At 52.0% G+C, this 21,844-nt stretch overlaps 10 protein-coding genes across 10 annotated transcripts; 4 read left to right on the forward strand and 6 right to left on the reverse strand.

Moving 5' to 3' along the window:
• Positions 1-988: 988 nt before the first annotated feature.
• On the reverse strand, positions 989-1,381 carry J4E90_000395 (uncharacterized protein; the record flags this gene model as incomplete). Its single annotated transcript, XM_051429991.1, has 1 exon — positions 989-1,381. The coding sequence occupies one exon, from the start codon at positions 1,379-1,381 to the stop codon at positions 989-991; it is 393 nt and encodes a 130-aa protein (XP_051295478.1).
• A 1,068-nt stretch (positions 1,382-2,449) lies between these two features.
• On the forward strand, positions 2,450-3,394 carry J4E90_000396 (uncharacterized protein; the record flags this gene model as incomplete). Its single annotated transcript, XM_051429992.1, has 2 exons — positions 2,450-2,941; positions 2,999-3,394. 2 exons carry the CDS (start codon positions 2,450-2,452, stop codon positions 3,392-3,394), a joined length of 888 nt encoding a protein of 295 aa, XP_051295479.1.
• A 427-nt stretch (positions 3,395-3,821) lies between these two features.
• Positions 3,822-5,418, reverse strand: J4E90_000397 (uncharacterized protein; the record flags this gene model as incomplete). Its single annotated transcript, XM_051429993.1, has 2 exons — positions 3,822-3,862; positions 3,915-5,418. The coding sequence occupies 2 exons, from the start codon at positions 5,416-5,418 to the stop codon at positions 3,822-3,824; spliced, it is 1,545 nt and encodes a 514-aa protein (XP_051295480.1).
• A 1,182-nt stretch (positions 5,419-6,600) lies between these two features.
• Positions 6,601-8,262, forward strand: J4E90_000398 (uncharacterized protein; the record flags this gene model as incomplete). Its single annotated transcript, XM_051429994.1, has 4 exons — positions 6,601-6,658; positions 6,709-7,163; positions 7,217-7,580; positions 7,664-8,262. The coding sequence occupies 4 exons, from the start codon at positions 6,601-6,603 to the stop codon at positions 8,260-8,262; spliced, it is 1,476 nt and encodes a 491-aa protein (XP_051295481.1).
• Positions 8,263-8,375: 113 nt separating this feature from the next.
• J4E90_000399 (uncharacterized protein) lies at positions 8,376-9,944 on the forward strand (the record flags this gene model as incomplete). Its single annotated transcript, XM_051429995.1, has 2 exons — positions 8,376-8,379; positions 8,449-9,944. The coding sequence occupies 2 exons, from the start codon at positions 8,376-8,378 to the stop codon at positions 9,942-9,944; spliced, it is 1,500 nt and encodes a 499-aa protein (XP_051295482.1).
• A 287-nt stretch (positions 9,945-10,231) lies between these two features.
• J4E90_000400 (uncharacterized protein) lies at positions 10,232-13,677 on the reverse strand (the record flags this gene model as incomplete). The annotated part of the gene is made up of 3 exons (XM_051429996.1): positions 10,232-10,505; positions 10,564-13,121; positions 13,180-13,677. The coding sequence occupies 3 exons, from the start codon at positions 13,675-13,677 to the stop codon at positions 10,232-10,234; spliced, it is 3,330 nt and encodes a 1,109-aa protein (XP_051295483.1).
• Positions 13,678-14,118: 441 nt separating this feature from the next.
• J4E90_000401 (uncharacterized protein) lies at positions 14,119-16,044 on the forward strand (the record flags this gene model as incomplete). The annotated part of the gene is made up of 1 exon (XM_051429997.1): positions 14,119-16,044. One exon carries the CDS (start codon positions 14,119-14,121, stop codon positions 16,042-16,044), a length of 1,926 nt encoding a protein of 641 aa, XP_051295484.1.
• Positions 16,045-16,091: 47 nt separating this feature from the next.
• On the reverse strand, positions 16,092-16,760 carry J4E90_000402 (uncharacterized protein; the record flags this gene model as incomplete). Its single annotated transcript, XM_051429998.1, has 1 exon — positions 16,092-16,760. One exon carries the CDS (start codon positions 16,758-16,760, stop codon positions 16,092-16,094), a length of 669 nt encoding a protein of 222 aa, XP_051295485.1.
• Positions 16,761-17,390: 630 nt separating this feature from the next.
• On the reverse strand, positions 17,391-18,176 carry J4E90_000403 (uncharacterized protein; the record flags this gene model as incomplete). Its single annotated transcript, XM_051429999.1, has 1 exon — positions 17,391-18,176. One exon carries the CDS (start codon positions 18,174-18,176, stop codon positions 17,391-17,393), a length of 786 nt encoding a protein of 261 aa, XP_051295486.1.
• A 1,511-nt stretch (positions 18,177-19,687) lies between these two features.
• Positions 19,688-20,976, reverse strand: J4E90_000404 (uncharacterized protein; the record flags this gene model as incomplete). Its single annotated transcript, XM_051430000.1, has 4 exons — positions 19,688-20,092; positions 20,142-20,328; positions 20,448-20,554; positions 20,611-20,976. 4 exons carry the CDS (start codon positions 20,974-20,976, stop codon positions 19,688-19,690), a joined length of 1,065 nt encoding a protein of 354 aa, XP_051295487.1.
• Positions 20,977-21,844: the final 868 nt, after the last annotated feature.

The raw sequence follows: 21,844 nt of genomic DNA on the forward strand, positions 1-21,844 counted from the left end.
ATGCTACTCTCGGAACTAGCATCCACTGATCTGACAGACGCCTTGCTTCAAGACAGAAAACCTTCGTTCCCAGCCTGCATTTGGGAGACAATGGAGTCAGGATCAGTGTGGTGGGAAGTCGTCCCTGGCACTACATCACTTGGGTCTGTTCTATCCACATTGGCTGAGATGAGCTTCTACCGCCACGAGCTACAAACTGGAGCCGAAGTTTGCGTCGAGAAGGCGCAGGCCTTTGAGCACGCGCTTCAGCCAACGTACTCCAAGCTAGAGTGTCCAGATGGAGACGCAGGACAAGACCTGCTAAGCCCTGTTACAACGGCATCGCTCTCACTTGTCCGTTGTTTCCAGCACGCAGGCCTCATATACCTTTACAGCGCTATTCACGACATTTCCACGAAACACTTTCTTCTTCAACAGCATGTCCATGCGTGTCTAGAGTGTATACAAGGCATGGATACGAGATCTAAAGCGCAGAACTGTGCTCTTTTCCCACTCTATGTAGCTGGCGCACATTCACTCTTGGAAGCCCATCGGGAATGTGTGATGAAGATTTTGGGGAACATACACAACAATCTGCGGTTCGAGTCCGTGTTGTCTATTCGGGCAACTTTGGAGGCACTCTGGCAACCTTCTCGTAGTCCTACTACGTGGAGCGGAAGTTTCAAGAACACTGCCATGTGTACATTGGTTATATGAGAGAATTCATCGGTTTTTGCCATAACAGAAGATTGCGATAGTTCCGTCAAAACGCCTCCAAGCCCTACGACCACCAGCCACTTGCTCAACTGTCTAGTGTTTTCACCAGGGGCGGCCATAATTCATGTCGCATTATACAGAGATTCCAGACTAGATGTATACATGACTCTGAGGACTATCTAGTTGTTAAGATTGAAGAGTGTGTATGCAGCAAATGCGACAGGAATTGTAGCCACCCTTGGTGCCCGTATCCCAGCATGTTACCAATGTCTGAGTACCGCCTCCCTCACTCCTACTCAACGAGAGCCTCCACCTCGATTTCGACTTGCATGCCCTCGATACCAAGTCTGGTAATCTCGACACATGTCCATACCGGTCGGTGATCAGGCATGACGCGTCGCCAGCCTTCGATACATAGGTCCGCAGACTCGTCGATATTTGTGTGGTACGATCGAATAGCGTATACGTTCTTCCAGGACACGCCCTTTTCGACAGATTGTAGCGCCTTCTCAATGTTCTCAAGCGCTAGCTCCACTTGCTTTGCGGCGGTCGGTGCTACGTTCCCTTCCGCATCCCAACCACCCTGGCCGGAAATACGGACGACGTTTCCTACTTTGACAGCTTGCGAGTAATGGAAAGCTTTCGACTTGGATTCGGTTCCAGCGTAGTTTCCGAACGTTGCCATAGTGAAGATCTCAACGTCGATAGTGAGCTGCGTTTGAAGCTAAATGAAGAAGAAGTCGGTGACAAGTGTTCTAGTCAAGAAGGAGTCGGGCGAAGAAGCTTATAACACAGTCTTGGGGATGATCGCGACTTATAGGCCTATGCATCGTATGGGGCGTATTTCCGCTGTTGGGTCCCGTAATGTATGTTCGCAACACAGCTCCGCGTCATCGCACTGGAGTCAAGCCCCAGACTACGACAAGAATGTTCAATCGAGAGGCCAATAACTCAAAATTGCCCGGTATTTGCCTCGCTCTGGTATAGGCAAGCTCGCTATGGTTGAATTGCTCTCCTTGACGAACGGAAGTGGAGCGTCCCCGCACTACATATCTGACACAAACAAACAAGCTTCTATCTCCGATATGAATGATAACGCTGGAATCACGGAACATCTCAACATGGAAGGTTACCAGGCCTCGTTTCCGCCACGAGATATGGGACCGGGGTTTAGCGTGGCGATGCCTTGCAGTTCGAGCTATACCCAGCATGGCAAGTACAGCGGCCATTTCTTGACCCACATTTCTCTGCAAACCTATACACGCGATCCTACGCTAAGGTGTAGATAGTCGCCAATGGTGTCATTCGGCATTTTCAACGTCCATCTCACGATGATCTAGCATTTAACTGCTCTTGTCGTCTGCTTGAAGCGTCGTCGGAAGCAGCGCACGGGGAAATACTACTACCTAATGTACATGTTATCGATCAACCCAGTCTTGACGCCTCTGGGCTTTGCGGCGTTCTTGGTTGTACTTACGGTTGGCCTGGTATGGCGGACGAAGAAGACTTCGAGCAAAAAACTCTCTCCATCTTACGACGTGAAGCAAAAAGGTGCAGTTGATCAGAATATCTTCAATTTGAACAGGACTGACCTTTCCAAGTCCCATCTATACCATTCAAAACACCGTTACCGCAGCCGGCGGAAGACTACAAACTTGAGCTTACAGATCCCAAGCTCTATCGACCCTTCCGCCATGGACCAAACTTTGTAACAATGGGGATCCGGAAAATGAATTGGAACCAATGGATTGAAATGGATTCGAATTTTATCCCTTATCACGACGCCAAGGTTCGGGAGCTCGAGAAGGACGTCAAATCCCGGGTACAATATGTCGACAACGAAGTCACGCGCCTCGCATGCTTTGAGGTCCTGGAAGAACTGACGCAATATCTCACGCATCGCTATCCGGAAGTCTTCCAATTGCACGGCAACATCCTTCATAACACAATCACTGGTGAAGAATTTCAATACCCAGCACCGAACCCGACGGAAGCTATGGTTACCGCAGCAAAGCTCGTCCAGGACGATCTCGTAGTCATGGTATTGAATGACGATGGCCAATACCACATCGATGCGGGCGCGGTCTGCCTACCTGGGTTCTGGCGTTTGACTGAGAAATACCGCATGTCGCTCGACGAACTCCATATCGAAGCCGGTGTACCTCATTACCAAGAGAAGTTGCAAAAGGCCATGAATCGTTTCTTCGCAAATATGACGTGTGAGAAGCCTGTCATTCGGAATAACGTAAGTAGCACCAACGTTACTACAAATAATGAGGTACCAGTGCTGATAGATCTGTAGTTCTTCATCCAACTGGACGACGGTCTCGCATGGTCACACCGCATGGGCGATCAGAACTCCAACGCGGTTGCCTCCTGGGCCACTGCCAACTCCAAAGGTCTCCGTGTCGAAGACATCCACTTCCGCTCCGAACGGCAATCTCTGCGACGTCTGCCAAAGTCCAAAGCTCTACTCTTCACCATCAGAACGTACTTCGAGCCGGTGACGACCATTGCGAAGGAGCCGCATGTGCCAGGAAGACTGGCCGAGGCGATCAGGGGGTGGGATGAGACTGTCAGTTACTACAAAGGACGAGAGCATTGGGAAGGTTTGTTGCTTCCGTATCTGGATGAGGAACATAGGAAGCAAGTTGATAGTGGGGTGTTAGAGAAGCCGGAGGGTGAGTTCCCTTTTTGAGTGTACACCATTGCCTGTAGGTGTCTAGTATGAATATACTTTATTGCATACTATAGAGTTCTTGCGATGCTCTCGAGATCCACACCACCGATGAATGCTTTCGTATTTGCCATGCTTGGCCGATAAAGCCTAAGCTTCTAGCTTGGGACTCTCTGTAGAACTACCCATGTACATCACGCGATCGCTATAGCGAAAGCGCAACCTTCCAGTGCTGCACCTTTTATATAAAAAAGAAATCACGATTAGCACCAGGCATGGGTGCAGTTTGCGTCTCGCTGTTATAGACAACATGATCAAATAGAAATATACATCAATTTAGAAACTATCGACTTGGCAAGATCTGACAGTATGTATACTGCAAGCTACCCCAACGGCGGCGCGAAGCGAAGTACATCATTAGCCTACGAGAGCAAGAAGATTCGCCACATTAGTAGACATCATCAACCTCATCAGGCGGGCCCCTGAATTCTGTTCATGGTCAGCAAAGTCACCAGCCAAACATGAACACGTTGATACTTACTGTTTCTGCCAGAGAGCGCATACCATAGCCCGCTCAAACACGCAAAGCCGATCAATACGACACTAGCGTAGTTCATCGAAACCTCGGTAACAGGAAGCGCAGTTGGCATGCTAAAGAGCACCAATTCGAAGAGGATCCATGCCACAGCACCGATGTTTGCTGCGGTGCCCACCAGACCACCAACATTCCACTTTGCATGTGCGACTTCTCTCCTACCGGTGAAGAGAGAGATAGCGATAGGAACGAGGTACCCGATGGCGAGTGCGATGACGCCGACTGATGCGAAAGCGGTGAACGCGCTGCTGGAACCCAGATTGATGAGACCGAGTAGCATCTCGATGACTGTGACGAGCGTGAGCGAGTAGATGGGCCGGTCGGCGATAGTGCGCGTCCAAAGGCCAGCGAGGGGAAGCGCGTTGTCGCGGCTGAACGCCCATGTGCAATGTGAAGCAGCAGTCGTGATTGCGATGGCGCAGAAGAGAGTGACAAATAGTATCATTATCATCAATATCAGCGCTCCTGTCTTCGAGCCCATGATAGAATATATGATGTACGGTAGCGCTTGGCCGTAGGGTGCGTTGAGGATGTCTTCGAGCGGCGGTAGCGTAAAGCATAGCGGCAGGACGAACAGGAGCGATGCGAGCCCACCAAAGGGTATGCAGAGGGCGATAGCACGAGAGACTTCAATTTCGGGCTGAGCGCACTCTTCCGTCATTGATGTCACCATACCGATGGCGGAGAAGGCATATGCTGGTGGAAGGAGGCCGATGAAGAACGTAAAACCCGTACCCCAGCCCGAGAAACTGCTGTCGTAGTTGCCGAGCGCGTAGGAGACTGAATGTCGACCTTGCTGAGCGCGGACCGATAGAGCAACCAGAAGTGCGATGATGGTGATGAAGTTCCATACCGCGGCCACGGAGTCCACATACGGTAGCAGCTTGTCTCCCAATGAGCAAACAAGGAAGACCAGCAGACACAGCGCGTAGAAGATGAGAAGCAGTTCCCAGTCCGATGCTACCCACTCTGGGTTGTAGATTGATACCGTCGCCGCGATAAGGGAAGCAAAACCGAAGTTGACGGACAGTGCAATGGTCCAGTTTCCGATGAGCCAGAACCAGCCTGTCAGAAATGAGACGATCTTGCGTGTCCTCTTGCGCTGACCACAGAGCCGATACGACCAGTAGTACACACCAGAAGATGTTGGATACCGTGATGCCAGCTCTGCAAGCGAAATCGCGACACAGCCATTGAAGAACAGGACAACCAGTACGCCGACGAATATTGACAGTTGGCCACCACCGTAGATGGCGCTCATCAAGGGACCGCCAATACCGTAAGGTACAGCCACGATGGCAAGACACATACCCAGAACGCTAATGAGTGACCGGTTCTTCGTGAGCTGCGCGTCGTATCCCAAATGGACGTGCTCAACGACACCCTCCTCGCGCGTAGTCACCGGGCCCATTGGATTGCCGAGCTTCTTCTCGCTGTTGGTCGCCGACATAGTGGGAAAAAGACGATTCTCGAAATCAAAAGGGCAGGAATGATGCGGCGTCGAGTTTCTGCACGAGGTGAATGAATATAGCTGTTACAGGCAGTTCCATCTCATGCCGTACATGCGCTATGCTCGACAATGTGGCGTCCAACATGATAAGATATGACGATAGTTCATTGTCCACAGATAGCGAGCAACGTCCATACTGGCTCTCTACCCCGGACTGAAGTGTCTTGATTCGAGGTCAAGCCTGTATCGACTGCATCGCTACTGACTCGTCATAACATCGCTTCGAGATAAGCGGTGGCTTGAATAGTTCTGCAGACTACAGCATGATAAAACAACCAAACCGGAAGTTCTAGCGTCAATATAGGCTCCAGAGTGTTCGGTTTTCCCCTTGTGCATGGTGCAGCGATGCCCTGTTTTGGAAGGATGATAGGCCTCTGGTAGTCGTTTCCGGGGCCCCAGATTTCGCGTGTAGAGCGCTCGCACATGACTTTGGTGAAGGGAAAGCTTATCTTTCGCTCAAGCCTTCGATGCGCCGTCAGATCCGTGCCGCTGGAAACATACCAGAAACGTCTTGAAGGTCTGGCTAACGACTATGCCCGGGAGAGCAGTTTGAAGGGCAATGTCAAAGCGTGTGCTTGCGTGCTCGAGAGGCCGATCGGACATTTGGGCCCTGACAGTGGAGCCTCTGCATTAGTGTGGTACTAAGCCGAAGATGGCAAGTTGAAGGGCAAAGATGGCCTTGAGAAACGCAGGCTACCTTATCGCTTGAGGAAGTCACTGGCCAGCGCAAAATGTGGACATTTTGATCAAATCGACGCCAAAGTGTTCCTTTGGAGTTCCGAGTCTGCCATGTGGACGCCTTGTTGATGGACCCACATTCAGGAAACCACCACATGCCGTCGGCAGCGCATCTTGGTCAAGTTCCTGTCTGTTTTGGGAAATCCAATGGGCATAGCTTCTTGGTGTAGGATGATAGTCATCGCGAGTCTGATGATGATCATGTGGGACCAACGTCCTTGCAACCTCGGTGCGGGGTGGGTGTGATGAAGACGCGTTGATCGAGGGCGCAGGATATGAAAAGACCAAATGTCCAGCTCTGTCCACAAAGTCCATCTTTCTATCCTCGTTGTATAACACTTCCTACATCTCAACCCTTCTTTTACCGCATACATATTTTCCACAATGACCCAATCGATCGACCTTACAGCACCTAATGGCGCGAAGTGGACACAGCCCACTGGTAAGCGTCAACAACTTCAGATATTGTATGCCTGAACTAATATTGGTCAGGCCTCTTCATCAACAACGAATTTGTCCCCTCCAAATCCGGCTCAACACTGGAGTCGATAAATCCTTACGACGAGTCCGTCATCGCAAAGATCTCCGCTGGTAACGAGGATGATGTAGATGCTGCGGTCGTCGCAGCACGAGCTGCCTTCAAGTCATCAGCATGGCGCGACATTTCTGCCGCCGAACGAGGCCAACTGCTGTGGAAGCTCGGTGACCTTTGTGAGAAGAACAGCCATATCCTTGCTACTGTCGATGCGTGGGACAACGGCAAGCCTTACCAGCAAGCCATGGACGAAGATATCGCTGAGACTATCTCGGTCTTTAGATACTACGCAGGATGGGCGGACAAGGTGTATGGGCAGACGATTGAGACGAGCAATGCGAAGCTGGCGTATACCAAACACGAACCCCTTGGTGTCTGTGGCCAGATAATCCCTTGGAACTTCCCTGTCATGGTATGTATCCATTGATTCTGGCTGGTGTAATTCAAAGCTAACAAGCTTCATAGATGGCTGCTTGGAAACTCGGTCCAGCATTAGCTTGCGGAAACACCGTTGTGCTCAAGCCAGCAGAGCAGACACCACTGGGGGCACTGTTCCTAGCCACCTTGATCAAGGAGGCTGGTTTCCCTCCGGGTGTGGTTAACATCGTTAACGGCTACGGAAAGAGCGCGGGCTCGCGGCTTTCTGAACATCCGAATGTGGATAAGATTGCTTTCACGGGAAGCACCATTACCGGCCGGGCCATCATGAAGGCTGCAGCAACGAACCTGAAAAACATCACCTTGGAGACTGGTGGTAAGAGCCCACTCCTCGTCTTCGATGACTGCGATCTCGAACAGGCTGTGAAGTGGTCGCACATGGGTATCATGGGTAAGCCCTTTCTCTTTGCAACGTCCACTGCCGGTACCAGTACTAACCAAGCCGTCAAGGGAACATGGGCCAAGTCTGCACAGCAACATCCCGGCTCTATGTCCAGGACACCATCTACGATAAGTTCCTCGAAGCGTTCAAGAAGCAGACCAAAGAGAGTACCAAGATTGGTTCGCAGTTCGATGCCGACACCAATCATGGACCTCAAATCAGCAAAGCTGCCCAAGAGAAGATCCTCGCATACATCGACACAGCGAAATCAGACGGAGCCGAGCTCGTCTTCGGCGGCCAGCAGAGCGGCATACCAGAGAAGGGATACTTCGTCGAACCGACTGTATTTGCCAACTGCAGCAATGATATGAGGATTGTGCGCGAAGAGATTTTTGGTCCTTTTGTTGTTATCCAGAGCTTCAAAACGGAAGACGAAGCGGTCGAGAAGGCGAACGATACGGAGTTCGGATTGGGAGCGGCTGTGTTCACTCGGGACATTATGAGGGGCCACCGCGTGGCAGGTGCGATCGAAGCGGGTATGGTTTGGATCAACAGCAGTCAGGACTCGCATTTCGGTATCCCCTTCGGTGGCTACAAGCAGAGCGGTATTGGGAGGGAGCTGGGCGCGTATGCGCTGTCTGCGTACACGCAAGTGAAAGCTGTCCATGTTAACTTGGGCACGTTTTTGTAGACTTACTCTTAATGGATGATGATTGGAATGTGTGCCATGCCGATGTATCGCTTCATACGCAATGTGGTTGTATGAAGGATGATGATGCTCCTACCTAGGTAAGATCTCGGGCAATGGGTGATGACGCAGCGTGTCATAGTCGCGTCGCGTCAGATTAACACCGCTCCACGCTTATCTCCGTCTCAGCAACCGCCACCCAGCAGCACCTTCTACGACCACTACTGCAATCCCAGACACAACACCCGTCCCTAAGCCCCTCTCCGTTCGAAAGCCGGTCATCGCATGCGCAAAACCCTACAATGGTCCTCGGTTTCGAGCGCATCAACGAGCGCACCCAACGCCCGAACGCGCACATAAACTTCATACGCACACTGCCCGGCCCGACATCGTCCACGGCGGAGAACATACTGAATCGCGTCGCAGCGATATGTTACCCCTTCATGAAGTCGCACATGATCCTCGTCCAAGCACTTGAAGAATTCCCCTACAACACCGAGTTTGTTGGCCGCAATTTCAACGCTGGCGAGGTTATACAACTGGTGCTCAGAGACCGAAATGGAAGATGGCTACCACAGAGGATGGTGGAGATGGTCATGGTACATGAGCTTGCGCACTGCAAACAGATGAATCATTCGAAGGCTTTCTGGAAGGTTCGAGATGGCTACGCGGTGGAATTGAGGGCGCTCTGGGCAAAAGGGTACACTGGCGAAGGACTGTGGGGTAGGGGTAGAGATCTGGATACGGGAGCCTTACAAGCGAGCGATGGCGAGGCTGTGGATGTACCCGGGCATCTATGTGGTGGCACATATGGACGGAAGGGAAACAAGAGAAAGAGGGGTGGAAAGGAGAGGCCCCTGCTGAGCTATGCGGAGAGGAAGCAACGAAGGATACTGAAGAAGTTTGGGGCTGGAGGCCAGGCATTGGGTGCCGATGACGACACAAAAGTTAAGCTGGAGAAGGGCGCCCCAAAGAAAGGCAAGCCTAGGGTCGCTGGTAGCGCACGAGGACGAGATCTCAGAGCTGCAGCGGCACTGGCACGTTTCGAGCCAGTCAAGAAGGAGGAAGAAGTCGTGATAAAGAAAGAAGAACCGTCATCGGAAAGCGAAACAGAAGACGAGTTTGTCGAAGGCGATCAAGACGGCGCAGCGGTAGACGTAGATGGCAAGAGCATGTTCGACGACAAAGGCCGCGCCCTGGTCAAGATCTGCGAGGACGAAGACGACAAAGATGGCGATGCAAGGAGGGAGATGGACGAGATACAAGGTTTCGCGCCGCAGCACAAACCAGCGAAGAAGACAGCGTCATCGTCCAAGGCCTCGAGCAAGCCATCAGCACCGAAGTCAACGAAAACTCAGTCTGCATCAAAGACCGCCTCGCGATCGACTGCCACCCCTCAAGCATCAGCAGGGTCGGCCAACTCTCTTCCAAAGGTCTTCAAACCCCGTCCCAAACCGAACACGGCCGCCTCACAACCCCAGCCACCGCCGAGCTCTGCCTGTCCCATATGTTCCCTCGAGAACGAGGCCGGAGCATTGACATGCGTCGCTTGCGCAAATGTATTAAAGAAGGACTTTGTACCCGACCACTGGCGATGCAAGAGCGCTGCTTGCGAGGGAAGCCAGTACATCAACGCCGGGGACGCAGGTGCTTGTGGCGTCTGTGGGATGACTCGGAAGAAATGAGATGAACACTGTGCAGTGGAGCAGCATGGAGAAGAGGCTGGTGGCCGCAGCGATGATGGAATGATTATGATACCCAATTTCCTGAAGAAATAACAACACCGTTACAATGCACTGCATTCCGAGCAGATCAGATCCAGATGTCATGACTTCATTCCATGCAATAACGCTACGCTAAAGTCAACAGTGGCAAACCACAACACCCATCCCATGATGATCAACACCAAGCCATGCATAGTAATGACCAAAGAACGCCTTTCGCCTCCCACCATTCACGGGTACTGCAAGTCCTACCTCGCAATCCTCAGATGCGAGGCTCCTAAGTTTTTCCTCGCGCTAGTCGGCATGCCCGCGCCCCTTCCACTAGTTCGCCTCATGCTCTCCAACTTCGCCTTGAGCTGTTCATGTATCTTCCTGTTCTGGGCCCACCCATCGGCCAGCTTTTGCATTCGAATGGCGGCGATGACAGCGAGAGCTGCAGATTTGAGCTTGGGTCGGCGGTCGTGAACGGTGACGTCGGGGGTGATGCCCATCTGAGAGATGAGATTGAGGTCTTCTTGATTGCTGGGAGGTGTTAGTGGCTGTACTGCACAGAGTCTCTGGTAAAGGGGTGGAGACATACCATTCATTGTAAGTCTGAATCTGCATCAAGAAGAACTTCTTTTGGTACCCAAGGGCTTCCCGGAACGCCTCTGCTCGCGAGCATCGTGCGCGGAGGAACTGGATCTGCTTGGCGAGACCGTTGATCTCTTTGATATGGCGCTTAGTAAGGGCTTCCGCCTGTTCGTCCAGATCAATCGCATCCTGGTTGGCCTTTTGTTGGATGGACTTCGAGGAAGCTTGGATGAGACGAAGCTGCGATTCCTTCTCACGGAGGTGAGACTGTAGGTCTCGTAGTTGACGCTCAAGGGCGGATTGCTGTTCCCGTGCTGTCGACTTGGCTTCAGATAGAGATTTGCGGTGTTGAGCATCCTTGTCGCGGATCCGTCCTTCAAGATCGCGAATCTGGTTCTTAAGAGCGGCCTCTTGTTCGCGCTGTGCCGCACGGGTCTGAGATTGCAGGGCCCCGTTTTCGTTCTCCTTTTCGCGTATCATAGATTCCAGAACGGTGATCTTCTCTTCGAGCGAGGCCTTCTCCTCGGCGACTTCGTCGGCATCCTCTTGCAGAACTTCTATCTCAGCTTCGAAGTCGTCCTTCTCCCGGCGAGCGTTCTCCTTGAGCTCCTCAAGTGCTTCCAAGCGCTCCTCTGCAAGTCGTTGCAGGGCATCAACTTGGCTCCTCTGCTCGTTCAGCTCGTCGCGCAAATTCTCTAGCTCGTCGTCGCGCTTGCGTACTAGGTCCTGCATAACATCGATTTGGGTATCGGGCTCGTCGGCATGGCTCCGTAACGCGTCAAGCTCGGCCTCGCGCTCGGTTATCGTTCGTCGCGCTGTATCCAGCTCCCGGGTCCTGTCACTAAGGTCATTCCTGAGTTGTTTGAGCTCCTTGAGTGTTGTCTCTTGTGCTTCAATCTTCCTCTGCAGGCCGGCGATATCGCGCTCACGAGCTTGCAACGTTGATTGCGAGTTCGAAAGATCTCGAGATAGTGCATCCCGTTCGCGCGTGATCTTCTGGAGCGCCTCGATCTGGGTGTCCTTGCCAGATACAGCGGACCGTAAGTTGCGCAGTTCGCTCTCGATGTCTTTACGCTCCTGCCGCAGAGTAGCTACCAATGTGTCGCGGTCGTTGTTGCCTCTGCGCAAAACCTCCACTTGCTCATCTTTGCTCGACATCTTGGAAACCAAGTTGTCGCGCTCACGGCGAAGATTGTCACGTTCTCGTATGGCGTTGTTGAGCGACTGTACCTGAGCATCTTTGTTGTTGAGGTTTGAGCGAAGGCCGGTAAGCTCCTGCGTCGCATCATCGCGCTCACGTCGTACTCTTTCCAACCCATCCAGATCGCGGTCTTTCTGGTTCAGTTCACGTCGAAGCTGTTGCAACTGCTGTTCGTATGCGGATGCTTCCCGTTGTAGGCGTGAAATCTGCTGCATAGCGTCTTGGTGCTGCTTCCGGAAGTCGTCTAGCTCATCGGCTCTGGATTCAGCAGCGTCGACCCTCGATTGCAGTAGTTCAATCTCAACGCCCTTTTCACGAGTAATCTCGACCACCTTCTGTCTGGCATCGTTGGCGGATTGCTGCGCCAATTGAACCTGGTTGTCTCCCTGAGACTCCGCAAGCTCCAAACGTTCGCGCAGTGCATCCATCTCAGCATCCTTCTCGTTTTGAATGGTTTGGAGGCGCCGCTGCAGCTCTCGGAGCTCGGCATCCTTTTCGCGCTCCAGTGAACGTAGGCGCTCCTCGAGAACAGAGAGTTCCTGGCGTTTTTGCTGCTCTGCGACCTCGAGATCATGTTCCGCTTCATCCAGGCTCTCGTTCAACTCCCGAATTTCCTGGTCCTTGCTGTCGTCGGCGCTGTCGAGCTTGGACTTCAAGGCGTTGATTTCAGCGTCCTTCTCGCGCTCGACGGCACGAAGTTGTTCCTGGAGGTCCTCGATCTTCTCGCCCTGTTCAGCCACCTGCCGCTCCTTTTCTGTGGCGTCTTCTTCTTGCGACTGCTTGGCCGATTGCAGCTGTTCTTCCAACTCGGCGATGCGTTCGGCTTGGTCCCTAAGTTGGCGGTCCTTCTCCTCGTCACCGGCAGACTGGGAACTTTGCGCATTCTTCAGCTTCTCCTCCAAGTCCTTGATCTGTTCGTCCTGGTCGTCTAGCATCTCGTCCCGTCGGTTGAGCTCTGCTTGTGCCTCGTCCAACTCTGCTCTGACCTTGTCCAGCTCCTCGCTGTCGCCACTCTCTTCTTCCAGCTTCCTTTCGAGACGCTCCACCTCGGCCGCGCGTTCGTCGGCTAGCCGTCGGAGCTCGTCCATCTCTTCCCGCATGCCTTCGTCGACGTGCCGTCGCTTGACCTTCTCGGCGTATTCCCGTAGCTGCTGTTTGTATGTGTCTAGTTCCCTCTCGGCGGCTTTGAGGTCTTTCGAGTAGTTCTTGATATCGCGCGCCATCGTGACCTTCTCCGACTTAAGGTTGATGTTCTCCTCCATGGCTTGTCGGTTGAACTCGGGGCCCATCTTCTTCAGGTTCTCTTCCAGGAAATGAATCTTGAGCTTTAGTCCGAAGTTTTCCTTGTCGATCTGCTCCAGACGCTGCAGTTGTGTTAGAACCTGTGAGTAGTCGTGGCCGGGTGAGCCCGGATATACATACCGCTTCCTGCTCTCTCAGCGTAAGCACATTGCCGTTTCCATTGTCCATTTCGCCCTCTGCCCTTCTTGGTAGCGCGGTGGGCGTGCTCATAGCACTCGAGCTGGGGTCTGGCAGCTGTGTCCGGCCATCGACCGAATCGGCGAAGGAACTGGACTGTATGTCGTACATGCTCGCCTCGGGCAGCGGCGTATTGCTCACTTGGAAGCCTGGCTTCATTGCGGCGGGCGTCGTAATCTTGCCGTCGAGCAGTCCGTTGACCTGGCGCGTGCGATTCGCGGTTGCGCTCTTCAGCATGGGCGTGAATTCGTTCTTCGCGGTTTGTTGGCGTCGGGATGCAAGCGGCTGTCGGGGGGTTCGGGCGCCGCCCATCTGTTTGAAGAGGTTGTCGCGGTCAGTCGGCGCATGGAATGTCTCCTCCATGCTGAATGAGGGCTCGTTGACTGTAAAGCGCGTCATATCGCCAACCTCGGTGCGAGGCGTGTCCGGTAGGTGCGCCATGGTATAGAACGTACTCTAGCAGCGCATGAGTGAGAGAAATAGAAAAGTCCTTTGGGGCGCACCTCAGCAGTGCGGATGCATCATGTTCCACTTCATCATACTCCAGATGTTGTTTGTTTAGGGACGCTTGGACCACGACAGGGATACTGCCCGCCGCTAGCCCATGCAGGCAAGGACCCGAAAAGCGCGTCTGGAAGTCACGTTACCTCTTTGCCGCCTACACCAGAGACTTCAATCCAGGATAAATGCTCCTCTGCTACTAAGTACATCCATTTCCGCCCCTCGAGAACAGTGGCAATACGAAAACACAACCTAAAAGTACCGAACCGACTATACCCGCACAAGCGTTGGGCTCAGTCTCGAAACAACAACGAAGCCAAGATCCATCTGACTGGCTCCGAAAACCAAAGATAGCACCATCTGGAATATATATCCTGGACCATGGACGGGCCACAAGACGACCTTAAGTGGTTTGGTGAAGGATTCGATGGCTTTCCCAAAAAGCTGCCCGATGATGTCGTGGAATACATGGTCTTCATCATCGATTCTAGGCTCTCAGACGTCCAGACAAGAGAACGGTTACAAGCTTTCCAACGCGCTCTAAATGCATTAGAGAAGAAGTTTCTCAAAGAGTACATATGGCAGCGTGACTCTCTCAAGCTCGATCTAGTTCGCGAAGAACACCAGTGGCTGCTCAAAGGACGCTCTAACTACGGCGATAGTGTGGCAGACGAATGGCTTATTGTCTACTTTCTACGTGAACTAAGCAAAGAGTTCAAGGACGCATGGATACGCATATATGACAGCGATGGAGAGTTCCTCCTGATCGAAGCTGCCAATGCACTACCGAAGTGGCTGAGCCCTGAGGTTGCCGAGAACAGAGTCTGGATCAACAGTCATCGCCTACTAATTATACCACTCGGAAAAGAAGAGGAGCCCGGCCCTTTGACTCAAGCACAAGCTATTCAGATCATCGACGCTACACCAGCACGACCACAGCAGTACATCAAGGTTGAAAAGGAGGCTTTTCATCGCCTGGCTGGTTATCCGGCTGCCATCTCGGAGAATCAACATCACGCGACTCTTCCTTTGCCAAGGAAGGTTGCACATATTCTGCACAGCAACCCGTCGTATATCGCACCAGTAGTCGAAGCCTTCTATCTTCGAGATCCCATCTCCATCCGGCTCATTCAACCCGAAAAGTCCAAAACTCCGCTCACTTTCCCACCGGAAGACTTTGTAGACATCAGCGTTCGTTTCACTAAAGTTCTTTACGCTCAGCTTCTCGGTCAGCATTGGGAACCGCCCGCGCCATGGGACGCAGCACTGGAGCAGCTCGTCAAGTCTGGTAGACCAACCGAGAAGGCAGAGATCGGTATCAAAATCACAGCAGGCATGCAGATGCTTCTGTCGCACTCTTTATACACATCTCGCAAACCGACGCGTGAGATCGCCCTTTTACTAGAAGACTTGGAAAGTGGTGACGACACACTTCCTACCGACGCCGAAATCGCCGGTTGGCCCAAGCGTGAAGACGATGAAGGGTGGCTCAATATCGACTTCTCCGAGTTTGAGAAGGAGCTCGAAGGCAAAGGAAGCGGCGCGAAAGACGCGTTTGGTGACAAAAATGCGGAGGAGAATTTGAAGAAGATGGTTGCACGCTTCAACGACTTCCTGGCCGACAACGAAGCAGGCGCTGAGGGTGCTGATGGGGTTCTGGACCCCATGGATATTGACAATGACTCTGACGCTGGCGGCAGAGGATGGGAAGACCCAGAAGATAGTGATTCGCCAGCCGAGAACGAAAGCAAGACCAAGGGCACAAGCAAGGCAAAGGCCAAGAATAGCGAAGATGAGGATGACACGGATGAATACGACGACGCAGAAGCCGACGCGGAGTATGCCGAATACGAACAAGCCTTCGAAAAGTACATGATGCTACCCGCGGCGGAGAAAGCCATTCTCACAGAGGAAGCTCGCGCACTAGCGCTCGAACAAGACGCTGAGAAGGAAGAAGACGAAGAGATCCAGAAACTCAGTGAGATGATGGAAGCTGAGCTCTTCAGCCATGGTGCGCTAAACGTCAACCCCAAATCGGAGCACAAGCCCGGAACAGGTCTCCTGTCCGACAGCAAAGGAAAGGGCAAAGGGAAGCTTCAAGAGGTCGCTGAAGAAGACGAGGAGGATGATGACGACGATATCCTAGACGAAGATTACAATCTCGCTGATAACATGCTAAAGGCGTTCAAGGGACAGGCTGGTATGGCGGGCCCGGCGGGCAACATGATGAGGGCGATGGGCGTGCAGTTTCCACAGGACGCTGATGATGAGATCAAAGGAAGCAGTAGTAAGGGTAAAGGCGCGTAAGATGTCTAGCACGTACAATTACTTACAACAACTTCCGTATGAGTAATTTATGTTCCTTCCTCCATCCACTCGTACTTATCTCTGCCCACTGCCACTTCCAGTGCCTCCGTCTCCACTTTGACCCCATTCTCCTCCAACGTACTGTTTCGCATACTTACTAATCGCCTGTATATCGGCGAACTCTCAGCGACCAACTTCCTTCTTCTGTTTATTACCTCTGTCTGACTCTTCCCCTTTATCTTCAACATCTGCGCAAGCTCTTTGTCCTCTTTACCCTCTACATACAAACGCAGAATCGCTTCGTCATCTTCCGGAGTGAAATCATAAAGCTTTTTGCGCCGCTGTAGATCGATGACATCCTGCGGTACTCTTTTCATAACCTTGAGGGCTTGCCATCTAGATTGGATCGCTTCAATCGGGACGTTGATTTCGCGAGAGATAGCCTTGGGCTTCTGCAGGCGGCGGTGTCCGTCGATCACAGCGGCATCGAGTTCGGGAGTCCAGTTTATGGTGGCGCTCACGTCTCTTTGTCGGATCATGGCGTAACGATGCTGAGTAGCATGTGTGGTACGATTGAGAACCTGCGCTGCTTGTTCATAAGTCATCGTCTCTATCTCAATGAGACGGATGAGTTGGCTTTCCTCATCGTAGTTCCATCGACGCTTCTCGGCCGGGGCTTTCCGGGGACAGGATTCGCTGGGGTATAGGGCGTCCATATTGAAACAAAGTTGAAGGTCGTCCTTTGAGTGTTAACAAGTTGAGTAAGCCGGTTTTGTGAGTGTTAGTAACATTATGTGGGCATAGTAGCCGAGTATATATCTAGATAGGAGAGTGGCGGGAAGCGTCAGCTGTGACATGTGTTAGGCACCAGAGGGTGATCACAGCTTGAATATGAATTCACTTTTGACCGAATACGATCCCGTGCCTTTGTAAGAGTACAGTGGCAAGTATCGTATAGCTCAGAGAGATAGTCCCAGTCTAGCGTAAACCCCTGCTAGGTAGCGATCAAAGTCATGACACCGAGTGAATGCGAATACTCCCGATACGAAATAGCTCATTCTAGTAGTGCGATTGGCTTTTTCACAATAAACGCAAAGCAAAAAGGTCCTAATGAGTTCGGAAATAGATGAGTTGAATTGGGCTTATCGCACTGTTGACCATGGGATCTAAGAAGACCCAGGAAGAATGGTGCGCCCACCCGCCAGAAGTACTGGATGCTCATATGACCTGTGAAAAGTCCAATGCCAATATCACTGGCTCCGTATCCTCCAAAATTCATTCACATCTCCCTATACAATCCAAAGATCTTGGTTGTAGCCACCCTGCTCATGTACTGCCCATGCTCGCTAATCAAACACCATAAACTCCTCCATGAACTTGTCTGCCTCCTCGTCATTTGGATTCGTTCTCTCCTTCTCGTCAAGATAGACCGAGTAGACTGCCTGCTTGAACCACCGACCAAGGTTATACCTCACTTCCTCTTCATGACATTGACTGAGCCACCCAGGCGTGTGGTACAGGGCTGTTGCCGTCTTTCGGCAGCTATTTTGCACAGCCCACAGGACTTGACCGTGAACCTTCCACCTTCTGTCGTCACCGCAGACAGCGATCCCATATTCTCCAATATGCTCCTTCGTAAGCGATGCCCACTCGGCCGCGAGGTAAGGTCCAACAACGGTGCGGAGAACGAAGCCGCTTTGTTCCATAAATACGCCGGAGGAAGGATGTGGTAGTTCGAGACAGATGTAATAGTAGTCGCCGTACTCGTACACAATGCCGATTCTGTTCAAGTCTACGGTGTTGGGGTTGAAGGTAAAGAAGCTGTCTCGGAAGTAGAAAGAAGGACCATAGGTGGGAGCGGGCTGGTCATTGCCGGACGCCGGTAGAGTGACGGTAGAATCGCTGACCTTTTTCGCAATCTGGCGCGCTTCAGTGCCGGTCACCAGGCTGTCTGATCGTGCTTTGAGTTTTGAAGTGTCTGGAAGAGATTTGACCGCGTCAGATGCGTTGTGACGAGGACGCCGTCTGATGATACTGTATGGATATGCGTCGACGTTGATCTTGAGTACCGAGATAATGTTAGATGCCTCCGTTACTGTAGTTAGCGAAGCGCCGTATTCGCGTTCCGCCATTTTGTGAGTAATATGCTGTCCGTTAGAAGTGGGAGAAGGTAAAAGAACTTGGAACGGAAGGCAGAATCGCAAAGGTTGAAGTCGCGTTTGTGACGACAATAGATCCTTGCAGGAGGGAGCGAACAACGTTAGGTGACGTAGAGTTCGCAGAGCGTCTCGCAACTTCAATTTGGCTTTTCAACGTCTTTTCGTTTTTTCTTCGCTTTACAGTAATCGTTCCAGGCTCGTCGGAAATATTTTAGCGCTGTTCCATGAGAAGTAGATGCCCACCCAAGTATGGCTCCACGCACTACCAGCCCGGCAACAGAAGCATAGTATCGGAGGTCAACCGCAAAGTGAAAACTATACCAACGTAAGCACAAGTGAGGGTAAGCGAGTAAATGTATTGCGGACATAGCGTACGTGACCTCCGAGATTTCGTGACCTTCGCTGAACATCAACCTCACTGTCAGGCCCGATACCCACAGTATCCACCCCCATTCTTTCAACCTCAACTACAATGTCCAACCCAAATTCTCCGCCAGACATCGAGGCGATTCACAGAAGCGTCGGACTGATCACGCCCTCCTCCGCCCCGCTGCCCATACCTACTGCGATTATCGCTGATCAAGGCGCCTACTGTAATGTAATCTGCACCAAATACATGTGAGGCACAGACTGACGTCACCCCCAACATCTAGACATGATCTGCTTCAAGCCTGACAACGCCGGTATCGTCACGACCCCGCCGCTCTCTGCAAGGAAAGACTTCGTCGCCGCCAACTATCCAGACCTCGTCCAAGCTTGGGACAGGAAGAGAAAAGATGACTGGGAAGAAGCGCTACACACGAAGCAGAGGATTACCGACTACGCGGTCTTTTTCCGGGGTAGGCAGCGCGCTGGCGTATTGGCAAGACGCGATGCGGGAGTAGCATGCGATCAAAAGTTGCTCCCGGGGATGAAGCGTCATTTCGGTGAGTTGCGACCCTGTGCAACACACGCTCGCGAGCGGGGTGCCTTCCTGGTCTGCAACGGCTGTCGTGTCGCGCATCATGCGCAGGTAGAGCGAGACTTCGAGCGAAATCGCCTGATGACGGAAGGAGCGCGCGTGCCAGTGTGCGGGTTCTGCGCGAGGAGGTCGGTCCTGGATCTGGGAGAGGGACACCGAGGTTGTGCATGCGATCAAGACTGGCAGTGTTTTCGGTGTCGAGAAGATTTTCTCAGAAAACTCGCAAAAGCAAGGCAGCGGTCGCAAATGGAGGGGAAGTGTGGGAAATGCGATAGTGTGGATGATGTCGTGGAGCATGTGAAAGTATGCCTCCTCTGTCAGGGAGTGAACGTGTATAGCAAGCATGTGTGAAGGACGTTGAGATAAGACAAAAGCGGACATTTCGGACTCGTGTTTTGGAGCTTCATGGAGAAAATACATAGCCGTTGCATTAAGAAAGCCTACTTTACCTGGAACAACGAAAAGGCAATAGCAGCATTGACGAAGTTGAACCAAATGCACCTCGCTCTTTTTTCGCGCAACCTCAGTACCGTGGCGTAAGTTTGACATCTAGCTTCCCCACTATGATGGTAAAGCAGTCTCGGGTCTTGTTCTCGATTGTACTGCCATCCTCACCCTCAGCAAAAGAGATCTCGAATGATCTAACAAGATTGGCAGTGACACTGCGCAGCTCCATCATGGCTAGCTTCTGTCCGATACAGTTGTACGGTCCAATGGAGAAAGGCAGATAGGCACGTTTGTCGATGATAGCACCAGGTCGTTCGCCGGTCCATCGCTCTGGCATGAAAGACAGCGGCTCTTCAAAGTATCGTGGGTCGCGTTGCAGGCTGTAGAACGGCATCCATACATTAATTCTTCCGGGTATATATGTGCCGTTGGGTAGAGTTATTCCTTCAGGTGGTGTCTCGCGCTGCGCTCCGGAGGGTGTCTGAATGTGTTAATGATGTCAATGATGGCCTCCTTGGGCGAATACTTACAGCAGGATGAAGGCGCAAAGCCTCGTTGATTACCCCGTCCAGATAAACACACTCGGTGACGTCTTCAACATTAAGATGCGCTTTCTGCGTTTCGATTTCATCAATAGCGGTGCGCAGCTTGGCTTGGATCTCCAGATTCTTGCACAGTTCGCACAAAAGAAATGATAACGTTGCAGCCACGGTGTCGCTGATGATCATGTCAGTATTCGGGACTTTAGCTGGAGGTTGCAACAGGATCAAGTGCAATGCCGTATCTAGGCAAAGTCTCGTAACGCCTGGCACCAGGTACTTCATGGGGTTGCTTACCTCCCAGCTATGATCAGAAGCCGCGAATCAGAATTCATCTCGGGCGTTATCCGGTCGTCATTTGGGTCCAGGAGAGAAGAGAAAACGTCCTTCTCTTTGGGTGTATCCTGGCATTCGTGAGAAAGCTTCGTTGAGATGGAGGTTATCGCCATGGCATGCGTACCTTTTTTCGCTCTTCGAGAACCTTTGCACTCCAGGCCATATGCTCAAAGAGGGGTCCAGAACCGACAGGTGTACGTGCGATAAGCCGCATCGCCCAAGAGATGTGCGCAAAAACACTTATGGGTGCGTGGCTCTCATGCAATAGCTTGATGAAAGGATCTTCTTTACCCTTCTCCATCATGTCAAAGCTGCGGTTGAAGCCGACATCTCCCATAACATCAAAGCTGTAGAAGTTGACCCAGTCTGTAATTCGAACTGAAGATCGTGTAGCTTGCTCTTTGAGCTTAGACATGAGAGTAAGAGCATGGCGGTTCAAGCGAGGCTCATATTCGCGGAGAGCATTTGCGTTGAATGCACGATCCCACATCTTGCGCCTTTGTCGATGTTCATCTTTGTTAGTTGTGAAATGAAGAGAACGCCCTGCCACTTCGGAAATACTGTCGTATATAGTGTTCTTCTTGCACTTCGAAGTCGCTCCATGGATCAGAGGAACGGCGTCAGCGCAGTAGACCGTGACTTCTACATTTGGACAGGCAAAGTCAGTACCTGTGTCACACACACCTTCATTGTCTTGGGCTTACCTCTAGGACCAGTACGAATGACGTCTTCTCCGTACTGCTGGGGTAAAGAGTCGAGCCATGAGAAATACTGGAAGTTGGTCGAAAGTACCCCGACCGAGATGCCGTATGACTTTGAGAATCGGGCGAGGAAGGGGCCAGGGAACTTTGCAATGTCAGCAAATCCTACTTGTTCAACGTCAACGAGGTGCTTGCCTTCCGCAAGCGATGGAAGAATCCCCTATGCAGTAATATGCTGGCAACTAAGATGGCGAAATAGAATGTTGCCGTCCTTGCCGCAAGCTGGAATGCGGCACCAAGAGATTTAGTCGACGTATCAGCAACATATTCGAGAGTCGCAATGCCTCCAAAGGCGACAGTCCAGGCCCCAATGACTGTGTGGAAGGTGTTATCCCAGTCGCTTCGGTGAAGAGCATAGTGAGTTGCCAATGCTAGTGACGCAATTAATGTTTTGCTGTGCACAAGCTCCATGATTCCGTACGACATGATAGCTGATGGAGAAGGAGATGAAGAATCTCGAGAGATGTTGGAATGATGAAGGGGTTGCTGAGAACATGAGGAGCTGAATGGAAGGTTGGACCCTGAAAAGCTGAACATTTGGACGGACCGTACGAGTGAAACGCACGATCTTGGAAATTCGTGTTAGCACGCGCGGCT

Source organism: Alternaria incomplexa (assembly GCF_024043165.1).
Source record: "Alternaria incomplexa strain BMP 0042 chromosome Unknown scaffold_1, whole genome shotgun sequence".
NCBI lineage: Eukaryota > Fungi > Ascomycota > Dothideomycetes > Pleosporales > Pleosporaceae > Alternaria > Alternaria incomplexa.